Below are 23640 nucleotides of genomic sequence, written 5' to 3' on the forward strand. Positions count from 1 at the left end.
TGAATAATTGTTTTGTTATTGTCATTATATCATGAATAAATCACTGCATAAATACGCCGTTGTTAAATTTTAATAAGTATCATTGTTCTTACTTCTTACTATAGTGTCGTATACCGCATGAGCAGGTGTAACACGAGCAAATAATTAAAACATATATTGTACTCCTCAAAGGCTCAAACGATCAAAATTTTATTAAAATAAAAATAACTTTTAAAAATTATACAGTTTAGATTTCCTATTTTTCATACAAATTAAATATTATCTTCAATGTACGCTATTATCATCGTAATCGAAGTCGCATGTCAGGCTTAACTTAACAAAATTTGCAATACATTGCGTCTTTTAGAGTATACTAAAATGAAATCAAGTTATTTTTAAAAGTCGTTGAACAATTTGTTGGTCAGTTTGAGGAGACCAGCCTACAGTTTAATTTATTGCTCCTGTTACATGGCTCACCCGGTATATGTTTATCCCTCATCTTAGGCAAACTAATACTCATCGAGACAATTCTAACAACCCCAAATACAATTAGTTTGCGTTGTTTTTACCCGTATTGATCTTACAGAAGATTTGAGTTAGACCATATATTACACTCAAACAGCTTCCGGCAGGAAAATATGCAGAAATCCATGTATAATCTTATCCGCTGTAATCAGATCCACTGATCGCTATCGAGGATGATTATGATTACTGTGGCTGTCTAGTTAATACATTGACACTAGGATACATGTGTGTAATAACTCGAGAGATAGCGGTCAGGTAAGGTAATGTCCTAGCGGACATACCTAATACTTTACCTAATATCTGGGAGGCCGACCGAGCTTTGCTCGGAAAACATAAAAACTAAAAAATGCGCGCTTTCCCAGAGATAAGACCTAGTTAGATAGCTAGCCGAGTCCGAGATCCCCGACATATATAAATAAACAAGAATTGCTCGTTTAAATATATTAGATAATTAAGTCCGTCTATCACATTTTTATACAGGTAATAAAAGTTCATAATTTAAGTGTACGAATCCCACGAAGCTTTCCCAGCTTTTGCTGACAATTATCATGCAATTATCCATTCGGACGCTAACACGGCACGGGCGGGAGTCAAAACCTGATTCGCGTGCAAGAACTCAGAAATTGCATCAGGCGCGATGATAGGTGATTGACAGAGCTTGCATCAGCTCCGTGTGTAAAATTTATTTAAACCATTAAAGATCTTAGTGCGTTGAGAGAAGGTATATATTACTTTGTAACAAGTACTTTACTTAGAACCTACTTATTCGTATGAGTTAGAGACATAAAAAAAAGCTTTAACTCCCGTGGGAGTAAAATGGACTTTAGCTCCCGCTGCTCATGCGTGAAATAGCACGCTTACCGAGCAAGTGTGATGAAAATTAATTTATGTAGGTAAACAATGGAGAGTAGACAATACAATGCAAGTGTCAAGGTGTTGAACTTACACTTCCTTCCCATTTTGATAACAAATATTGGGTGATTAGGCCATGCAGTTGACACTTAGAAGGCTAGTAGTAGTAGAGACTAATGAATACCCCATAGTCCTAATCAGTTGTAGAAATCACATATAACATCAATAATGTGGATTAGTTTTTAGGTGGAGTTAGGTACCTATTTTATGGTAGCTTCAAATTGTTTTCATCAAGAGTCTAGGGTTATCATCATTACCAGCCTTTGTTTAACTATCGTGCCTGGAAAGTCTGGAAACCCTCGCAACGCTCGTGGTTCAATTTTGCGGCGTGTCCAATCTTTCGTTTGTTCGGGTATCAATATTAGCACGAGGGGTTAAACAACAACTTTGCCCACTTTAGGTATCAAGTTGCGAAATCACGAACCCACGAACTCTGAACCTCCGGTCTGGAAGCCGTGCGGACACCAGTGCATACAATTGGGTGCCTAGTACTTACGTTCACATACCTACATATGGACAAACATATGTATCATGGAGTGTGTGAAAAACAGTGAAATTACGCACAAGTCCTGATATCTCAGTAGTAGTTCGCTATCATACGTAAACTGGGCAGAGCTCCCGCCGCGCTCATATCTCGAAGGGTAGTCCGAAGAGCGCACGCGTATACCGCGGAAAAATTCATTTAGAAAAAGTTTTGTAAACAGCCAGGATTTACTTTTTCATTTATGTAAATATTTGAGTTGGCAAACTTTAAAAAAGTTAAGATGACGACGTTCATAAGGAAAATGTGGAAAAATCGCTCCAAACATAAAAGTGAGTATTTTGTGTATTTAATATTTTTGGTTGATATACACCACATACAAAAAAAAACAAAAGTTGTCATAATCATAATAATCATAACATAATCATTTTATTGTCTTTTCTGTTTTACGGACGTTGAAGAATTAATATGTCTACTGCAGTCTAGATTCCGGCAGTGACTTTGGGTCGTATGTATCTGGGCCATAACAATCCCGACGTCATTTGGCTTGTATCAATATTGTGGGCACTTTGTTTTAAGTGTTCTTAACTTTTGAGAACAAAAAAGACAAACTAGAATCTAAATCTGTAGAGAACCCTTTTTTATGGTGGTGTAACCTTGTAGGTACAAACTTAGTATTTACCTATCTCCTTATTAGATTTTTAAAATTCCTAATAATATGAAATCTATAGTTTCAAAAATATACAATAATACAAAAATACTAGGTACGTAACGCGAGCACATTATTTATTTACTTACCAACAGAATTTAACCTCATTATTTAATTTGCATAATAAAGTACCTATATGTACCCATTGTGTCTGTCGTATGCGTATATTGCGTATGGTAGGTATATAAGCATAAACTGAATGCCTACAATCTAAAATTATTTCGTTAGCTGTGTTTAATTGGGTCTAGCTCTAGTCTAGAATTATCACCAACTGCTATTTATTTTGAGAGATATAGTAACAGCACCAGTCATGGGACATTTAAGAGGAAATTTGGAGTATTTATGATATTTCCCTTGTACATGTAAATGGTCTTCCGCTTAGCGTGTTAAAAGATGAAAGTCCTATCCGCCTTTCATGTTTTAGGCGTGTTGTATCAAAGATACTGCAATGAGTTTCCACATAATTAACAAATTAAAACTATGCTTTTTTTCTCCAGTCATGGACACCAAAGCTCCAGTAATGGGCCCCCGGTAATGGACGTGGATCCAGTAATGGGCCCCCTATAATGGACATTGCTCTATCAGTATAAAATATTGAAATGGGGAATAAGTTATGGCAAAAAAATCAATTTTTGGTATAAGCTTTTATCGCTGAATGTATTTTGCTTTCCACAGCCAACTATTATTGTATTAGATTCATCGAGACAATTCTAATATACCCAAACACAATTAGTTAGGGTTTATTGCGATAAAGTTCCCATGGCCACCTCCTGTCTCCATCATCAGATCAAGTCCATGGTTTCATAATGTTGCATTATCATCCGATTTGCATACTTAATTACGTACTTACACAAAATTTCAACTGAATCGGAAATCGAAAAGTGGGTCAAATTCAGCTACCAAGATTTGACCCACACTAACTAATAAGGCAAGTTAAATAAAAGTTTGGAAAAACGATATTAATTTATCCTAAGTCCGAGAATACCTCCTGGTTGACATATTTCGTAACTACATTTTACTTCTGTATTGTTTAAAACATGAAATTATGGCATGGCAAGCATCATTATGTCAATTGTCCCATCATAGGAGGTATGCAGTTTTACAGCTCCTATAATGGGATTGGGCCAAATACCACAATTTTTTTACATCTGTGGAGTCACAACATAGTGTGTTGTATACCTTATCTCATGGTAAATGCAATTAACAAAACACATTCTAGTTTTCATCAAGTATTAATTAATTAAAATTTAATAAATTAACTCACCTCTCTTAGCAAAGTTGTTAAGAATTTTTAGTGATATTTTTTTTCAGTGGCACGACAACTTTTGGGTTGACGCACATTTCTTAAAAAATAACCGAATTTAATAAAAATTCAAACATAATCAGCTCTAGGACTCTTATTTACGATAAAAATATATCCAGTGTTTATAAACTACTTTTATATACTTATTTTAGAGGAATTGTGTTTTTTTGTCCCATTACTGGTTCCGTGTCCATTATAGGGTACCTATACTACTATATATAAAAATAGGTAAAAATACCTAGTAAAATATAGGACCGCGATAACGCTACTTTAATTGAATGAATTAAACTATTCCTACAAAATATTTAATTGAGATAAATATTCATTTACATATTTTAATGGGAAAACTCATTTATTGTAAAATAAGTGTTATAAAATGAATACAAAACTAAAATTAAGTACAACTAAAAACTAAAAATATTTATCAAAACTTTGCGCCCTTGGTAAGGTGCCCATCACGCAGGCAGCGTTCCCGCGCTGGATTGCTATGGCCAATCTTTGCGCGAGAAAGCTGCCCGCGCGAGGGTCACCTGTGGCCTGCCTTAGGCGTTTGCTGAGCTCCTTGTGGAGCCCCCGAGCCCCCCTACCCCACGGACCTAGAGTCTCGACGCCGAAGGCTACAAATTCGTAGTGTGCGCCGAGACAACTATATTTATTAACCTTGGAACGTTCTCGGACGTCAGCCGCCGCCCCGGCCTGTTTACTGGTGGCTGAAATGTAGGACGCCGCCAGCGTGTCTGCGCAGGTGGCGTCCCACACCAGCGCGCGGCCCAACCGCCAGGGGATCAACGACATCCCGTCGGGGCGCTTGCCGTCATCCCTTGCGATCTGGGGCTCCAGAGCCGCAGGGACGTCGGCGCTGACGAGCGCTCTCCTCAGGATGTCGTTAATACATATTTTGTATTTATCATGACTTCCTTATTATGCTTAATATGTAGGTAGATAATTTAATTCCTGAACTTTCCTTATAAAAGTTATAAATATAATTTACCGATATGACGATGATATAATTACTATAATTAGTATATTAAAATTATATTGAACAATGGTAAAATAGGTACACCCAGCTGCAACAGTGCATGGCCGCCCTATTAATGAATTCCGTTTATAAAGTGACCATGCAATAAATAGTCACACAAATTATTACATTTAGGTGTATTATTTCCAATTTTATTTAAGATACTTTTCAAACTTGAGTGGCCTAAACAAAACACGCAATTTGAAAAGCTAATTAAATTATGTCACTATACTACGCTTCCCTCGTACGAGTTAACCAAATGAATCCTTATTAAAAATCTCGAAATACTTCAAGTGCAGAATTTGTTCTGAGAGGCGCGTTGATGTCTTTTGTTCTATATAGGTACCCATTAAACATCGTACGTAGCAACGTACCTAGGTACTAACGTAACGAATGCTCCGGAGCTTTAAACATAATCGTCATAATCATAACAAATCAGAAAAATATTGGCACTGAATACCTAGTCCTTCACCCATTTTAACCCCTTCTCACCTTAAACGCAACTTTTTTTATGTCTTCATTAAACGTCCCCGTTATGGACCACGGCCCTACGCTTATACAGCCAGCTATCTCCGGGTGCAGGTTTCTCTCTAATTACTTAGGAATTAGGAGATCTCGCTGCCTGCCTTATAAGGCGGCTAGAAAAACTAATCCAGGCGGTTTCTGAACGCAACTTGATTTTATAAACCATCCAATGCTCGCTTCTTAAGGCCCCAGTACACAGTGGTCAAGGATGGGCCATTACAAGCCATCGCCATTGTGTACACTGTACTGGTTGGTACAGGGGGCAATGGTATACAATGGCGGACGACTGGCCGTCCGTTGTCTATCGTGGTGCGCAATCGGGAAGATATCGGTTTTTTTGACACTTCAAAGGAATCGTGGCGTAGCGTGGCCTGTGGTGTTCACACAGTTACCCATGGCAGTGGCTTGGCATGGCCCATCATTAGCCACTATGTACTGGGGCCTTTACGATCATCTTCTCTAATGGAAGGTGCTAAGGCAACATTGTAAATAGAATTAAAGCGTATGTGATCGATGTAGTGGAGTAGATTGTTCGTAGAATCAATGTCGCTTGGCGCTTTCCTTAATTGTATTTATAAGAAGGTAAACTAAAGCGAAGTTTATGGGAATGTTTTAGAAAGTGTATGTGGTTAGACGTTTAATGACAGTCATTCAAGTTCGCTATGAAGTTTTGGAATGGAATTCTTAAGCGTTAGAATTTTGGTTGCTTCATAATGAGTTTCCAAACTTGCACAAGAAAGCTTATTGTGAAAAAAGAAGGCGGTATGGTATTGTACGGTAAGTCCATACACCATTCCTTATCATACCGGATCATATAATTCAATGTTCTTTACCAGTCAAACTTTTTTTCAAGACAATTCATAATTATAAAAATATTATCAGTTTATTCCATTTGTCTTACACAAACCAACCACCTATTAATGATCAATAAAGATTGTTTTAGGTACTTAACTACAATGTATATAACGTTAGAGAGATATGAAGTGTCATACCTAGAAAACATCCTTAACTCAGAAATAAATAGAGTTAGACTAAAGATATAAGTATGTAACTCCGTATAAGATAAGTAAAGTCTAAGGGAAAAATGTGTCTCGGAATATCAAGAAAAAGTTATACTCCAATACATGGCGCCACACCTTTTTGTTGGCCTATACTCGGCTAGATGGCGTTAACGACACCGTTTATATGTAAAAAATTTAACACATACCTATCAGTGAACGAACATGGGTCAGAGTCATCTGGCGATCTAAAAAAATAAAAACATTTATCCAAATATATATATATTTTTTATTTTCATATAAGTACCTATTTTCATTTTTAGTTTTAATCGAGTGTCGATAGATAGGAGTACTGTGACTAAAAAAATTACTATGACAATAACCCTCTATACTATATATTCTCTTTGGTTAGACCAAGCTAAGTTGGCAGCGATATTAATAGCATAGACTGCAAGTGTTATTTAAACGTCAAACTTCTATGAAATGATAATGTATACTTAACACTTGCACCGTCTGTGCTGTCAAAATCGCTGCCAACTTAGCTTGTTATGAATCTACTCTACTTATACATATAGAAATTCAAAAGTAGGTAAATTTTGACTGTCATTGCCGACGCGATATAGAGTCCGTGGCACTCAAGGGGTTAAATCTACATTTAGGGCCACAATACACTATTATTAGCGTCTCTCAAGCGTTGGCGTCTAAACTGCAAAACGTAATAGGGTATTTACCTACTAGTCAATTCAGTGACTTTTTTAGAACTGTCAAAACGCTTTGCTAATGGAATTTATATGAAACATTACATCGTGGCGTCACGGTCAACTCACCTACTTTTTATATTTCTATCCGATTTATTAAATAGAAATTGTGTTTAAAAATAACTCCTATCTGTGTTTTTCTAATAATTATCTGGTGCTTTATTTCATGCATGGTGTAAAATAATTTATTTTAAATACAGTATAATACCCTATTGCCATAGCTTTGGTGGCCGCAGTCTCTTGCCCACATCCGTTCTACGAAGATGTACGAAGGTGATACATTATTGATTAGAATGATTAGACTACATAAAAGAGAGATTGTTCGCCAAGTTCTTGTGGGGCGGCATTCCGGCTAAACGGTGGCATAAGTAGAGAAAAAAATACATAGAGTGCTCACTCCATACATCAGTTTTAGTACTAAAACGACTATTATTTTCGTAGGTAGTCGACATCTAGCATCGAGTAGCGGAATAATCAGTACTGCTACTTGACAATAGATGTTCCGACGACCGAAAAGTCTAATGCTCAACAATTTTCAGCTAATTATAAGTTATAACCGGATTAACCGGAACTCCATTTTCAACTTCTTCTGCTTTTAATATTAGTTGAAAATTGTTGTTCAATACAATTTTCGTGAGTCACGACACTAGAGAATTTTAGTATCAAGGAGCGGTACTGATAATTCCGCTACTCGATGCTAGATGGCGACTGCGAAAATAATAGTCGTTTTGGTATCAAAACTGATGTATGGATTGAGCACTCTATTCTTACTGTATTTCTCTATGACGGTGGCATTATTGTTGGAAAAAATTAATGGAACAAACTAATACGTAAGAAAGCGGCGTTTAGTTAAAATGGAACATGGAATGTGAAGTCTCTAACAAATTAAAGTGTAAAGCGCTTCACACAACTTACTTAATAATTCAGTAACTGATGATAGGGACGCAACTATACGATAGACACGGTAGAAAACCGGATTTTTCTCTCTCGAGTTTCCTAACTAAATAATCATATTGCGAGCTTTGTTTTGCTCAACGTTGGCAATGATGACAATGTTTATTAATTAACTTAACGTCAATGATGCTAATTAACTCTGTATAGGGCACAGTTGATATGCGTAAGTTATGCGGAGAGTTAAAATAGGACGTATTGTTTCTTTGCTGTAGGTAGCGTGTGCCAATCTGAAGAAAAACAAAAACATTCTGTTCTTTTCCGAAAGTTAAGTACATACCGGAGGCTATGGTTGGATCTTACCATCTTCTTACCATAGACTATATTTCTGTATGATCTTATACCGACCGTCGACCCCAACGTAGTACAGTCAGCATTAAAATTAGCGGATGAAACAACGCTCCAAAAGTATCTGCCATCCTGGAATATTTTTACAAATTAGAGATATGTAGGTAATCTCTACAGTTCGCGTTCAAAAGTATCTGTCACTATCCAATTGTTCAACATACACGGACTTTGTTTAGAGAATAACAGATATTTTTGACGTGTAGTCTGATCCGTTACTTTTCATGTTGACTGGACCTACCTAATTGGCTGCCAATTGCTTGCACCAATTCTAGACATTTTTACAGAAATTTATATTCTTAAGTTTTGGTTACCCACATATGTAATATGTTCTCAATATCTTTACGATACCTACCCTACCAACCTATATTTATTTTTATATGTGCATTTTCATCGAAAGGTCTCAAAGATTGATTGAATAGTGGAATCTTAAGCGTTGCGAGAGTTTCAAAGCTTTAGAGCTAATTGCTGCTAAGTTAGAATGTGTGACACAATTTTTTACTCGGACATACCAAATGTAAACGTAAAGCTGTAAATAACCGAATGTAAATTAACGTGTGCAATTTTTTTTTCATCCAAGATAATGTGCAAACATAATCATAAATCATACAAAACAAAAACATAACCAATCTAATAATCATAACATAAATACACAATGTTCAATAATATTATGATTCCAATTTTATATTATTTGCTCTAAAACAAATGGAGTGTAAAATAAAAACGCACTATCTTCATATGGTGCTTGTAAATGAATAATACGTTATATACTTTACGTCAGAAAAGGACCCTGGACCAATATTCGCATATCAGCTTCTATTTCAGTCATATCAGTATATATCTAGGCCAAAGACGGGTATTGAGCGCGGGTCAGGGAGCAATATTAGGCGTAGTTTCTCTGACGAGATAATACTTAAACATAAGCTAATTAACAAGAGATAAACATTTGTTTCAGTCGTCTTTTGTTATCTTATTACGTCTCATCTTCCTATTTTATGTCTGGCCAGTCTGAGTATATGCCTGTCCGAATACCCATCGTATGCACGAGTATGTACATTTTTAGGGTTCTATAATGAAATGGCGATGATAGAAAAGACATAATATAAACGATAACATTGTAGGCGCGTAATCAAGGTGATGAAGGAGGCTTAGCGATGTTATTCGCGGACTAATTGTTGAAGGGCTTTTAGAGTGAACAGTCGCCATCAGATATATCGGAGCGGCCAAGGTGTTCACAAAATCAAAACACGCACTCTAACGCCTTGACAATAGAGGCGTGTTTAGATATTTGTGAGTACCTTGGCCGCTCCGATATATCTGATGGCGCCTGTACATCGACTGTCTCTCGACGTTCGCGGCTTAGTGGAAACTGTAATTTGACACCAATACCTAAATGACTGCATGAATCCTAAACCAATTTAACGGCTTCCTATATAGCCTAGTCGGTAGTGACCCTGCCTACGAAGCAGGAGGTCCCGGGTTCGAATCCTGGTAAGGGCATTTATTTGTGTGTTCATCACAAATATTTGTTCCTGAGTTATGGATGTTTTCTATGTATATAAGTATTTTTATATATGTGTATATTATATATATATTGTCGTCTAGTACCCACAACACAAGCCTTATTGAGCTTACTGTGGGACTAGGTTGATCTGGGTAAAATTGTCCTATATATTTATTTATTAATTTTTAAAGAAGCAGAGCGAGCGAGCGATATTCCAAATTTTATATTTAATTGGTTAAGAGCAACGCATGGATTGCGGAGGTTGCGGGCTCAAGTCCTGCCGGAAGCGTAACTTTTTCCATTTTTTTCATTTAATAAATCCTGAATAAAAAATAAATCCCAAAAAAAAAATTGAATAAATCCTGATGATACAAATATCTTACAAGTAAAAACAAAATGTTCCGATTCTGTTAACTGCGATCTTTGTACGATTAATATGTTCCAATTCTGGTAACTGCGATGTTTGTACGATTAATAATAAAGCGAATAGCCCCATGCGAATTGAACTCCTCACCCTCCTATAATTCCTCGGACCTCGTTTGCAGACTGTAGACAACACAGCTTAACGCTGCGATTTGATAACTCTTGAACTATAATTCTAATCGTTAATCGCAATTAATAAGTACCCACTTAACACGATAACACTGACGTACGTATATGGTGATTCTTAAATTGTGTCGTAAAAAATTTTTTTTTCATAAAGGTTTTTATTTTTCACATATTATTACATATATCAAAAGTACATACAAAAAGCAATTTTTTGATTCATATGGTCAAGCTTAATATCATCAGGAAAGGTAAACAAAATGAGTACATAAACACGGTTGTGACAAAGTGTCCCTCAGTCGTGACATTTCGGCGTTATGGTAGCCAACCCGGGTATTTTGATTTATATAGTTATTTTAACATAGCCTAAGTCACTCCTATGACTACGACAAACCTAATGACAGCTCAGACGTTGAAATCCGTCAAACTATAAAGGCTGTAGAGCGTGACAAAGAATTCGATACACATCATGCATACATACAAGCGAAAAACATTTTTTTTTGCTTTGGCAGTCGGGCAATAATAGCAAATGATCTATAGCTAATAAAAATACATTTCTGAAAAGTGCATGTGCCTCTAAATTAATCAAACGAATTAAGAATGACACGACCACGTGTCTATATGTCACGAACGTGGACTCAAAAGTCCGTGGTGGTGAGAGATTTTTGAGGCCACGGTCGTGATAATTTGGAACATGTTCGATATTACATAAACATTTCCTTTGATTTTGCAAATGTTAAATAATTTGCTTAATCTGCAATGTATGAGGTATATCTTATGTTACAAACAATAACGTGAAATTGCAACTTACTTTTAAAACTCTAACCCGGCGGTGACGCGTTATGGTTGACCGTTTTTTCAAATGAACACAAATAAATAATTTTCGACAAAACTTCTCCCTTCAGCCATTTGTAAACCTGAAAACAACACAGTGTTGCTGTTCTAAAAAAAACTTTAATAAGGCTGCCAGTAGTAAAGATAATTTTCATCACACTTGCTCGGAAAAGATGTATTTACACGTAGGGCTTGCGGGCGGGAAATTGAATTTTTCGCCCTAGGGCGGAAAAAATCTTTTCCGAGCAAGTGTGATGAAAAACACTTATTTACACGTAGGGCTTGCGGGCGGGAAATTGAAATTTTCGCCCTAGGGCGGAAAAGTGTTTTATACAGAAGTTTGTTTTTATTAATTCTCCTTTTTTTCCTTACAAGTGTGATGAAAAACATTGTGTGTGCCACGGGCGGTAAAGAAATTCCGAACTCGTGAACATTTTAAGCCCTCGCTTCGCGTCGGGCTTAAAATTGACACTCGTTCGTAATTTCTTATTTCCCGCCCTTAATACACAATGTACTATTTCTATCGAGTACCGCATGTTTAAATTACCACGCGCGGTGGTGACGCGAAAACTAATCACAAAATGTATGTTGTTTAAAATTATATAAAATCGTTATAAATCCATACAATTTTTTAACCGTGTTGTAGAACAAGGATTAGTGTTTTATATTTGATATAAATTATTGCAAAATCACTTCATATTTTTTCAAAAAAAAATCTAATATCACAAAATCTGGGGAAGTCACACTACACGGTCCGTGACATTTCGCACTTGTAATTTTTTTTATATGTTTCTAATACTCTTAGGACAATACATTTAGGTTGACCTAAAACTAGAGGTAAATTGCTAAGTGTATTGATATAGAGTTTACTTATTTTCACAAAAATACATGCTATTCTTACGTGTTACACAAAACATGCATAAGAATAAGAATTACCCATATAGTACATCGTGACATAGGTACTTAGTTATGGTAGGTATGTGTCATTTGAAAATGGAGAGTTACATTGAGTTCGTCGTTTATCCGTCAGTATCAGTCATCGTTGGAACTAGAGTCCATCTAAGCTAACTCTGCATCAATCGTGATGCGACAAAATGCCATTATAAACGTATTTTCGTAGTAACTTTACGTTTAATATGGTGTCACTTACACTTCAACTACGGGGCTCGTATTTATATTATTGGGCGATTTATTGTGCGACAAACCTATTTTAAAAGTAAATACCTACCGTGGCAGCAATTGGATGGTATGCTGATTTGTGCAACTGATTAGCTATGTCTTACACCAGGAAAATGTCACCAGGTTTTAGCTTATACTTACCATTAATAAGCTTTACCGTGTTTTTATTCATATTATCAATAAGTAACCGTTTACCGTTAACCCATGATTTTCACTAAAATAATGCCGGCGTAATTTCTGATCGCGGGATCATTTACTTGATTTACATGGCCACTCCTGTTTGCGAAACTAGATCGACGTAATATCTAGTTAAATGCCTGGAAAATCACGTTTGAAATTATCAGTAATAACCGTCTACGTCCGCTTTATATGCTTGTCTATTACTGTTAGGTATACGCTGTTTTATTACAGGGTGGCCCAAAAAATAAGTTGTAAATTTTTTTTTGGAATTTTCCTTATTGACACTTTTTTTATGAGATTTCGTAAACAATTAAAACTACAATCGTTTAACTGAGACAAAACACAAAACGTATTATCTTCAAAATATTCTCCTTTGGCTTTGATACATAAAGATACAGCAAAATATCTTTGTCAACGTACTTTTGAGTCATTCTGTAGGTCCTCTAGAGTTTGGATAAATGTCTAAGAACATTAATTCTCTGGATGTGTTTTTTTAACACATTAATAAGATGGTTCCTAATCATTCTCCAGGTTTTTGACATAGCTTATTGTAAAATGTTAAACCTATTAAACAATGATGTATGTAGAAGCTTAAATTTAAGTAAATCTCACATGCAATACAAGCTTTTCTCCGCTTCGTCAAGACGATCGCCTTTATGTCAATATATTGCCACATGTTGATTTTCACAACAAATTATTAAGGATGAACATCCTCTTTACACTTGAAGTGTTGTCTTTTTAATATATTCTGTTGCTATGAAACATTGTTGATTTTACTGTTACTTTGGACTTATCTAAATACAATAATAAACGCAAACTCTATTCTTGTTATACTTTAATATGGTAGCGGATCGTGGTTTGAATTAATGTTACATTATTTGCAATTGTGGTGAAGAAAGCGAAATTCCCAAAAATGCATTCGACTATTTCGTCGGGTATAAAAATTGAGATTGGTCGTCTTGACGGAGCCACAAACTGGCAAACCTGGCGGTATAAGATACAACTACTGCTAAAAAGTACCCCAGGTACGTTGGAAGCAATACAAGGTACGTTAATAAAACCTAAAACCCCAGATGAAAAAGCAACATCTGAGGAGAAAACAAAGTATAAAACGGAAATGGAAGCGTTTCAAAAATCAGATAGTCAGGCGCTGCTAATCCTCACGACTAACATGACAGAGGAGACACTACAAAAGGTGATGCGTTGTGAAACAGCGAGCGAGATGTGGAAAGAGCTCCATAGACTCTATGACGGGGCAAAAGAAGACCGAAGCTACGACCTGTGCATGAGGTTCTTCCGCTACCAGAAGAGTGAAGAGCACGACATGGCTACGCATATTTCAAATCTTAAAACTCTATGGTATGATCTGAACAAAGAAATTGAGGGATATAACCTGCCAGAAATGCTATTAATATGCAAAATTTTGGACACACTTCCTGAACAATACTTTAGCTTCAAATCAAGTTGGCTTTTAATGAATAAAAGTGACAGGAACATAGAGAACTTGACTACACAAGTATGCGCACACGAGAGGTCTCTAAATCAGAAAAGTAGTGAAAAAGCCGGAGGAAGCAACGAACTACTTATGTTACGAGGGAATAAACAGTACGAAAAGAAAAGAAATAAGAAGTTCAAGAAATGCAATTACTGTGGAGAAGGCTTTCACAAAGTCACAGCCTGCAAGAAGTGGATTGCGGATGGTAGACCTCCTAAACCTCCGAAGCAAACCTCTAATATTGCGACATTGACACTGACTGACCTCGCTCTTACCTGCGAAATAAAGAATACGGATCCATACTCGTGGTATGTAGATAATGGCTCGACAAGCCACGTCTCTAACAGAAGAGATATATATCAAAATTTCGAAAAGTTTGACGAGTCTTCTACTAGAGTAATGACAGCCAGCGGACAGGAGATACAAGCCCTAGGAAAAGGCTCAATCCATCTTGAAGCTGACATTAACGGCCACAAAGAGATAGTAATCCTTTCAAACGTATGGTACATACCAAGCATCAAACGAAACTTATTTTCCGTGCTGTACGCGCAAGATACGCTGAAAAATAGCTGTTTTAAGTCAAATGGCCTGTCTTGTAGTTTGAAGAATGATGAAAGAGTGCTATTACTTGGAAACCGAGCCAAATATGGCGATTTATACAAACTTAACGTCAAGGTATTGATGCCGAAGCTTGAAGTGAACCAATTATCGGCACCTCAGAATCTTCAACTCTACCATGAACGCCTGGGACATCAGAACAAGAGACATGTGGCAAAACTGATACACCAAGAGCTTGGAGTAAAGTTAAACTCAAGTTCATCAGATATTTGTGAAGGCTGTGTTTTTGGAAAGAGCCATAGGCAAAAATTTGGTATGAGACCAAAAACCACAAAAGCTGGAGAAATAATAAGCACCGACGTATGCGGTCCTTTCCCCTACTCGATCTCGAAGTGCAGATACTATGTCCTGTTCAAAGACGCTTACTCCAAGTATCGTTGGATATACTTTCTAAAACAGAAGTCTGAAGTGCACGCTCGGATGAAGGATTTTCTTGCTGAAGCGAAAACTTCTGGACACGTAATTCAAGAACTATTAAGCGATAATGGAGGAGAATTTGACAACGAACTGGTGCGGAATACTTTGAGAAAATACGGAATCAAACAAAGATTCACCATGCCATACACTCCTGAGCAGAATATGCCCACAGAAAGAGAAAACCGCACGGTCGTAGAGATGACAAGGACACTGATGCACGCCCGCAATAAGATCCCAGAAGGTCTATGGGCTGAAGTAACAAACGCATCTGTGTACATCCTAAACAGGACAGGGCCTACTCCTGTAGAAGGAAAGTCTCCGCACGAGCTTTGGTATGGCAAGAAGCCTAGAATTGATCACCTAAAGGTAATAGGATGCGACTGCTACGTCCATATCCCAAAGCAGAAAAGGACTAGTAAGTTGGACAAAAAAGCAAAAGCAGGAATACTCATTGGGTATGATGGCGATGAAGGTTACAGAGTTTTTAATATAGAGGAGCTAAAACTTGTCAGATCCCGAGATGTTGTCTTCGATGAAGCACCTACCTGAGAAAACCAAGATTGGTAGAAACTTGAAAACACCTCAGCCTGAAACAAACACCTATGACTTTCCTTTGTCTCTTACAGATTCTGAAACTGCTAGCAAGACGAGTCACTCTCGTCGACTTGGAGAGGGTCCCATCGAAGAGGGTTGCCGTGAGGTGAGTTGTGACACTATTACACCTATAGAAGCAAGCGTGGGAGAGGACTTCCGCGAGGTGAGTCACACTGGTGCACCTTTAGAAGCAAGCGTCGAAGATGACTACAGCGAACAATGCCATGCTCATCCACCTTCAGAGGCAAGCGTCATAGAGGATTATGAGTCAATGGACGAAGAAGAGACAACAGATATTGAACCTCCGACACGACAGCTACGCGATCGGAACCAGATAAAACCTCCGAAGTGGTTTAGTTTTTATCAATTTCTCAATGAGGCTATATCTGTCTCTGAACCCACCTCGTACCAAGACGTCCTAAGAAGCCCTGAAAAAGAGAAGTGGATAGAAGCTATGAACAATGAAGTTCAATCCCTACAAGGAAACCAAACCTGGGAATTGACGACTCTACCTAAAAATAGAAAAGCACTAAGATGCAAATGGGTCTTTAAAATCAAAAGAAACCCTGACGGTACAGTCGACAAGTATAAAGCACGATTAGTCGCTGTTGGATATACACAAAAGAAGGGTATCGATTATGACCAAACGTTTAGCCCTGTAGCGAAAATGAGCACAATCCGGATGTTACTTAGTATTGCTGCTAATGAGGGTTTAATACTCAGACAGTTTGACGTGGCTACTGCTTTCCTTTACGGAACTGTCAAGGAAGAAATCTTTATGCGACAGCCAGAGGGATACGACGATGGAACGAATCGAGTATGCAAACTGAAAAGAAGCCTATACGGGTTGAAGCAGGCGCCTAAGTGTTGGAACGAGTGCATCCATGACTTTCTTATAGGGTCAGGTTTCATTCAGAGCGAAGCAGACCCTTGTGTCTATGTCAGAGAACGAGGACAGAAGAAAATACTGCTCGCACTATATGTAGATGACGGATTATTGGCCGCGTCAGACGCAAAAGAGGCTGATGACTTCATTAACATTGAATTAAAAGGACGTTTTAAAATCACCACGAAGGTACCGTCCTATTTTCTGGGGCTTGAAATAGATCAACACAAAGATGGTACTATTAAAGTCCACCAAACGGCTTACACAAGAAAATTGCTTGAAAAGTATGGAATGAGTAACTGTAAGGAGGTTGGAACACCCATTCTAAAGCCTGAAAGAGAAATGGAGGATCGTAAAAGTCCTGACCAGTTAGACTTCCCTTACCGGCAAGCCGTTGGGTCCTTATCGTACTTAATGGTTGGGACGAGACCAGATATTGCATATGCAGTTGGAGTTGTATCACGGAACCTAGATAAACCTACCTCAAGCAATGTACAACAAGTAAAAAGAATACTTAGATATTTGAAGGGAACTGTCGATACAGGGCTTGAGTATAAGAAAGGTGAAAAGCGTCTGGTGTGCTACAGCGATGCCGATCACGGTGGAGACGATGCGACGGGGTGCTCCACTAGTGGAATATTATGCCTATATGCTGGTTCAGCAATATCATGGCGCAGTTCGAAGCAAACTGTCATCGCACTATCATCTACAGAGGCGGAGATAGTAGCGGCCAGTGAAGCCAGCCGTGAGATTGTTTGGCTAAGGAGATTGTTCCAAGACCTGAAAATAAAACTTGATACGCCAATTTTGCGCATTGACAATGAGTCTGCAATCAAGCTTGCGTACAATCCTCCATATGAGCAACACCGGAAGACGAAACACATAAAACTGAAACACTTCTATGTGAGACAGTGTGTATCTGAAAAAGATATAACAATTGAGCAAGTACCGACAGCAGATCAACTTGCCGATATGTTTACGAAACCTCTTTACAAACCAAGATTGATTAAACTGTGCGAAGCCTTAGGCTTGCCTTTGGCTTGAAAAGAGAGGGAATATTAAGGATGAACATCCTCTTTACACTTGAAGTGTTGTCTTTTTAATATATTCTGTTGCTATGAAACATTGTTGATTTTACTGTTACTTTGGACTTATCTAAATACAATAATAAACGCAAACTCTATTCTTGTTATACTTTAATACAAATTACTATAAGTACCTACCTACATACATCTAATAGAAAATGAGATCGGAAGGTTCGTTAGAGAAGAGTTTGTGCGAGTGGTTACAATTACAACCCACTTACAACCTCTACAAGATTCCTTGACAGAAAAAATAGCAATTGCGTGATTAAATCATAATGCACATTGTATGTATGTATGTATGTATGTATGTAAAAACTTTATTGTACATAAGACAGGTTAAGATACAATTAAAAGAAAGTATACAATGTACAAAGGCAAGTACTTAAGTACATAAGCACATTGTATGAACGTATAAATTAAAATATTATAAGTAAAAAGATAACGCACGTGACAATGACCGTTTTATATGCGAAGCGAAATGAACATTACTGAGGAAGGAGAGAGACGTGATTTATTTTTTAAGTGGGTCATCCACCGACTTTATTAACTAGGCATTAATTTAATAATTATGTATGTCTGATGGATGTGGGTGATTTGCAAAACGCCTGATTGCTTATCGTCGACTGAAATTAAATGGTAGAGGTAGTCGGTTATTTTGCCATGATATATTTCCTTACGAGACTTTAGTGTACGAAGAAAGATCTGTCTTATAAAAGTTTTCTAGGGCCACCACGCCCGGTCCAGTTCGCCATATTTAGAACATGACACATCAACCTAGACAGCTAAACTTGGAACTGAGAATGCTTGTCGAAACTTAGACATAGAGGTAATTGCAAAATCTTAGCCAGGCTAGAGCAAAAAGAAGGTCAATTTGGCAAGCCTAAGTACCTGATTAAATTCAGTCACGCGGGGCATGGAATTATGAGGTTATGGAATTTGATTTGATATGTATTAAATTATTAATCTTAAATATCATAATTTAGCTTCAATGGGTAGGTTTAATACTTTATGTTATTTCGTTACAAAGTTAAGTCAATAGTTATGTTGAAAAAAAAATAGTTTTCTGAGTAAATTAATATTTCCTTTTTTCATTATGAATATATGTATATTATGATTTATGAATAGACTTCCATGCAGTAAATCTATTATAGTCGCGTCTAAATATAAATGTTTATCAGTCTGCTGTTTATAATAATATTATAATTCTAGTGCACAGCTAGAATGTGGTGGATCCACAACGGTGTACGTGCAATAAACACGCGACTAAAATCACATTCGTGTAACACCTCATTTAAACATTTCGATTTCGAAAAAATCTACTTCAGATATTTTTACTTTTTTTTGACGAGAGAATGTGACAAAAGCTAACGTAGCCAGTTGGCTAAATATGTCAACTTCTGGCACAACTTACCGCTAGTCAAATAGGGCCCCTATGGGACAAAAACAGATTATGTCCCTGATTATTCACAGAATTTTTACGATTCGTTGAAAATACGATACAAATTTTGCTTGGTGTTCCAGAACTAGAAGAATGGGCACTAGCAGAATGCGAGGGCGAGAGTTGGTGGCGCGAGGCACGGGAGTCAACCGGAAAAGATGCCTCGGTGGACGTGCGGTACGCCGGCATGGTGCCCGTCGAGCGCGCCGCATCCGCTCCCGCTACCGCCATCGCTGTCCGCTCCGCCTTACACTCCGCCAAGAGTAAGTCAATAGAACTGGAATTTAGCAGAATGCAAGGGAGTTGGAGCCGCGAGGCTCGGTAGTCAACCGGAAAAGATGCCTCGGTGGACGTGCGGTGCGCCGGCATGGTGCCCGTCGAGCGCGCCGCATCCGCTCCCGCTACCGCCATCGCTGTCCGCTCCGCCTTACACTCCGCCAAGAGTAAGTTGCTACAACTGGTTGGCGAGAGTTGGTGACGCGAGGCACGGGAGTCGACCGGCAAAGATGCGTCGGTTGACGTGGAAGAGTATGTTTGGTTAGGCCCTGTCTTAAGTTCTCTGTCTCGGAATCGGTGCAGTACAGGTAGGTACTGCAAGTATTCTATCGTAAACCTGATTGGCGTCAAAGAAAACGCTAATGTATAAGCAAGTCAGAAAATAAATTCGAGGGAGACCGAGGTGGGTTGGAATTAAGATAGGCAATCCTTACCTATGTTGGCTGGATAAAAAACATATAGGTACATCGTTACACAATGGGATCCTTTGAATAAAGACTAATTACCAATAATGCATCTAATTAGCTGAATTTTGTTCCAGCTCTCAACAAAAAGTTGCAGCGAGTGAGCTTGGACATTAGCTCAAAGGGCATCGTGGTCACTGATGCAGACTCTCACGACAATGTGCTCAGCATATCCATCTACAGGTACATACATATATATGGTTGGATTACATATTGATTGTTACTACTTAGGCAGTGAGGTAATCCTTAAAAGCTCTTTTCATCACACTCGCTCAGTAAATGTGGAATTGCACGCAGGTTTAGCGGGAGTTATAGAAAAAGCGTTCTCCCTAGGGAGTTATAAAGTTTCTAGTGCCATAATTAACAGTTTTTTGTCTTTATACTTAATTTTTGTATCGCAAGTGTGATGAAAAACATTGTGTGTAACTCGGGGCGTAATAATATTGCAAACTCGAGTCTATAAATCGCTCCGGCAAGCCGTCGCGATTTAACTTACTCTCGTTTGCAATATTCAACTTACGCCCCATGTTGCACAATGTACTATTTCGCAATGATAGTGACAATGGTATAAGGGTCCAATAATATTTTAGCGGCCGATCTAGGATCTCTCATACTCGTATATAGGTAGATAGAATATCAAGTTCTATATTATTTTATTTTTACAAGCAAGGTTCAAGCTATACGGGATTTTTACTCCTGTTTAAACCACTGGTGGTAGCTGTAGATATAGATAGGTAGGTGATATAAATGCAATTAATGCCCGTGTAATCTGTCATTCTCAAAAAATATATGGCCGATATGTACAATTGTATAAAGGTCCTGTTAAATAATAATAATAAAAAATAGGTGGGACAGGATTCTCTGCCTCTGGCTTGCCTTAGCCGGCCGGCCAGAGTGGAGTCGTTAGAGCTATAAGCTCCAGGGGTGGAAGTGAAATATGCATAAGACGCGAGTTGGCACAGTGGCTGTTAACAGCCACTGGGTAGAAAGCGGCGCACACCTCTCGACACCCCTGAGCCGCTCACACCGGTGTTGCCCTTGAGCCATCCTAGATGTCGCTTTTTGTGGGGGCCCATCTTGTGAGGGCGAGTCACCGTCTGCCGGAAATAAAATTGCATACCGTTTTATTAGGCAGGCGTCCGGTTTTTTACCCCATAGCTCAGTTCTTAGTCCATCGCTTTCACCCAATAACCTAGTTCATTTTAGATTCCATCAACTCTCAATAGTCCTTACACCCTGGCGGGTGCTGCCTCTGCGTGCGTCCCATGACACTGGCAAGGGCAGCCTCCGCTCGGTGTACCCCTTACATTTCATTAAAGTGTCAAAAGGGCCTCTACGTGTTGGCTTCGGCTCCGCGCACGCCTCCCAAAGGTCCGGAACACCATTGTTCCGTGATGGGAAAGACATACAAATAAAAAATATATATGACTGCGGAAGTCGCGGTAGGCGCTTCGTTTTCTATTGAATCACGTGATCACCGATCAGCCATCATAGAAAATGACATGTCGGACGCCTCGGCCCGGGCACGGTCCGGTCTAGCGTGTGCATCGTTTATACACATTCGCTAGCAGCGGCGTTCGATCACATTGGCTTGTGAAGAAATAGCCCCTCCACATCAATAACGTATCAATAATGTACGATAAATACAAGCTAAGATAATTAAGGTTCATTACTGTCTCCTTTGATTTATTACAATCTTTTAATTACCAATCGCATCCAGAGACACCCGGCGATATCTCGGAATCGACCCCGTTCTGACTTAAAGTCCACTTGGGTCAATTTCACCAAACGAGCATTTTTGTCTAATTCCCATGGAATTTTGAAATACCAACATTACACAAAAAAAATTATGCTGATAATTTGATAAAAAATATAATAAACTTTAATTTTCTTATTGGGTAAAAATATTCATAAAACTATAAAAGTTATTTCAATTTAAAATTTTGGTCAGGGCACGGGAATTAGTGTGTCCATGGGAATTAGATTTTACTAGCACGGAAATTAGAACATGGCCCAGGAATTGTTTTCTTAACTTATTTTGGTAGTTAAAACTATTATTTATGTATATTTTAATCTACAATAATATACTGCAACCATAATGAAGCGGCATCGAACATATTTACCTTCTTTAATTTTAGTTTCGGACGACAAATCTACGAAAGTATGATACACTAAAAACTACGTATTTGACTAATCGTTTCCTTTATTTTAATGGCAACTAATCTCTCTTTCTTAGTAAAATGTACATATTTCAAAACAATACTTTGAGTAGTTGCGTAAACTTGTCCGCCTTACATACAAAACTATTCATTAAAAAGTGTCATTATGTATCTGCATGTAGATAGGTACAAGGTGTATGATCTGGTATATGACCGTATAGGAAATGATACTAAGAAATAAATAGGGGCACAGTGAGAAGAAGTTATTGTGTAAGTTAATCTGAAGAAATCGAATATGCTGCCTTCATAAATTCATAACACAAAAAATTGTTTGACCACATATGAGGTAAGGTGGGGTAAACTATCTCCATGCCAAATATCATCAAGATGATATTGGTTCAGCGGTTTAAGCATGACAAGATAACAGACAGACAGACAGAGATACTTTCGCATTTATAATATAGTAAGAATAGGATATATTTAATTATTCTTGTTATTAGAAAAGCTAATTTATAACAACTATGAGGAACTATGAGGGTTTTCTGGGGTGAAAAATCGATCTAGCTAGGTGTTATCTCTGGGAAAACGCGCATTTTTAGTTTTTAGGTAGGTATATGTTTTCCGAGCAAAGCTCGGTCTCCCAGATGTTCAAACTTTATACGGCATACGCTGTCAGCTGTCTTATTTACAAAAAAGAACATCGCAAATTTGATTCATTTTGTTTTATGTAACCTTAGGTACAGGTATTATAATATGTAATAATTCCAAAAGTAGTTTTATGTTTATATAATATTTTAATTTTATAATATGATCAATGAATAAGGTAAGGTGGGACAAGACTAACAGTACGAGGATTCCATACAAGTGAGTCTTACCCCGGTGTCGTCTTACCCCACCTTACCTTACGTATTAAAATTGCCCGGGTTATTCGAATCCACCCTTTATGTATTGTACTTATACTAAAAACCGTTCACAGATTTTTGTGCATTCTTTAAGATTTTCTTAAATGTAAAATACAAAGATATACGTCATATTGTTATTACATATAATATATATTCAATGCCAATATACATATATATATAATAATTATATGACGTAAACATTGCCAATTAACTTACAGTGCCCCCAATAAAAGATTTGTTGACAATATATGTAATACTTCCTAATTCCCGTGCCACTTAATCAGCTGTTTTAGGTAAATATTCCATGGGAATTAGGGCACGGAAATTAGAATTCGTAATAAAAAAAATCGCCAAAAATTTAAATCGTGTTTGACCAAACTGTTATGTTATCGCTAACATAAAGATACATAAAGGGCTCCTAAATATGACAATTGTTATTGAAAAGCTATGTGGGAAATAAAATTTATAAGGGGCATCGAAATTAGAAAAAAATTGTCGCCCACCCGGATTCCGAAATAATTACGCGATTTGCTCGAACACGCCGCGGCTTGATGTACAT

General features: G+C 37.7%; 1 protein-coding gene and 2 long non-coding RNA genes across 3 annotated transcripts in view; 1 reads left to right on the forward strand and 2 right to left on the reverse strand.

The window, feature by feature from the left end:
* The window catches only part of LOC134797578 (uncharacterized), a 407161-nt gene that overhangs the window by 100815 nt on the left and 282706 nt on the right, over positions 1-23640 (reverse strand). The gene's annotated exons all lie outside the window — the stretch shown is intronic.
* Positions 2022-23640, forward strand: part of LOC134797574 (low density lipoprotein receptor adapter protein 1-like) — a 79839-nt gene continuing 58220 nt past the window's right edge. The window contains exons 1-3 of the mRNA XM_063769863.1: positions 2022-2229; positions 19364-19543; positions 20098-20203. Of these exons, the coding sequence (XP_063625933.1) occupies positions 2181-2229; positions 19364-19543; positions 20098-20203 (335 nt within the window). The 5' untranslated portion in view covers positions 2022-2180. The remainder of the gene's footprint in view (positions 2230-19363; positions 19544-20097; positions 20204-23640) is intronic.
* Positions 20697-23640, reverse strand: part of LOC134797580 (uncharacterized) — a 182560-nt gene continuing 179616 nt past the window's right edge. Inside the window, exons 2-3 of the long non-coding RNA XR_010145100.1 lie at positions 21328-21448; positions 20697-21117 (exon numbers count right to left, since the gene is read on the reverse strand). This is a non-coding gene — a long non-coding RNA (uncharacterized LOC134797580). The remainder of the gene's footprint in view (positions 21118-21327; positions 21449-23640) is intronic.

Source organism: Cydia splendana, chromosome 15, assembly GCF_910591565.1.
Source record: "Cydia splendana chromosome 15, ilCydSple1.2, whole genome shotgun sequence".
Classification (NCBI taxonomy): domain Eukaryota; kingdom Metazoa; phylum Arthropoda; class Insecta; order Lepidoptera; family Tortricidae; genus Cydia; species Cydia splendana.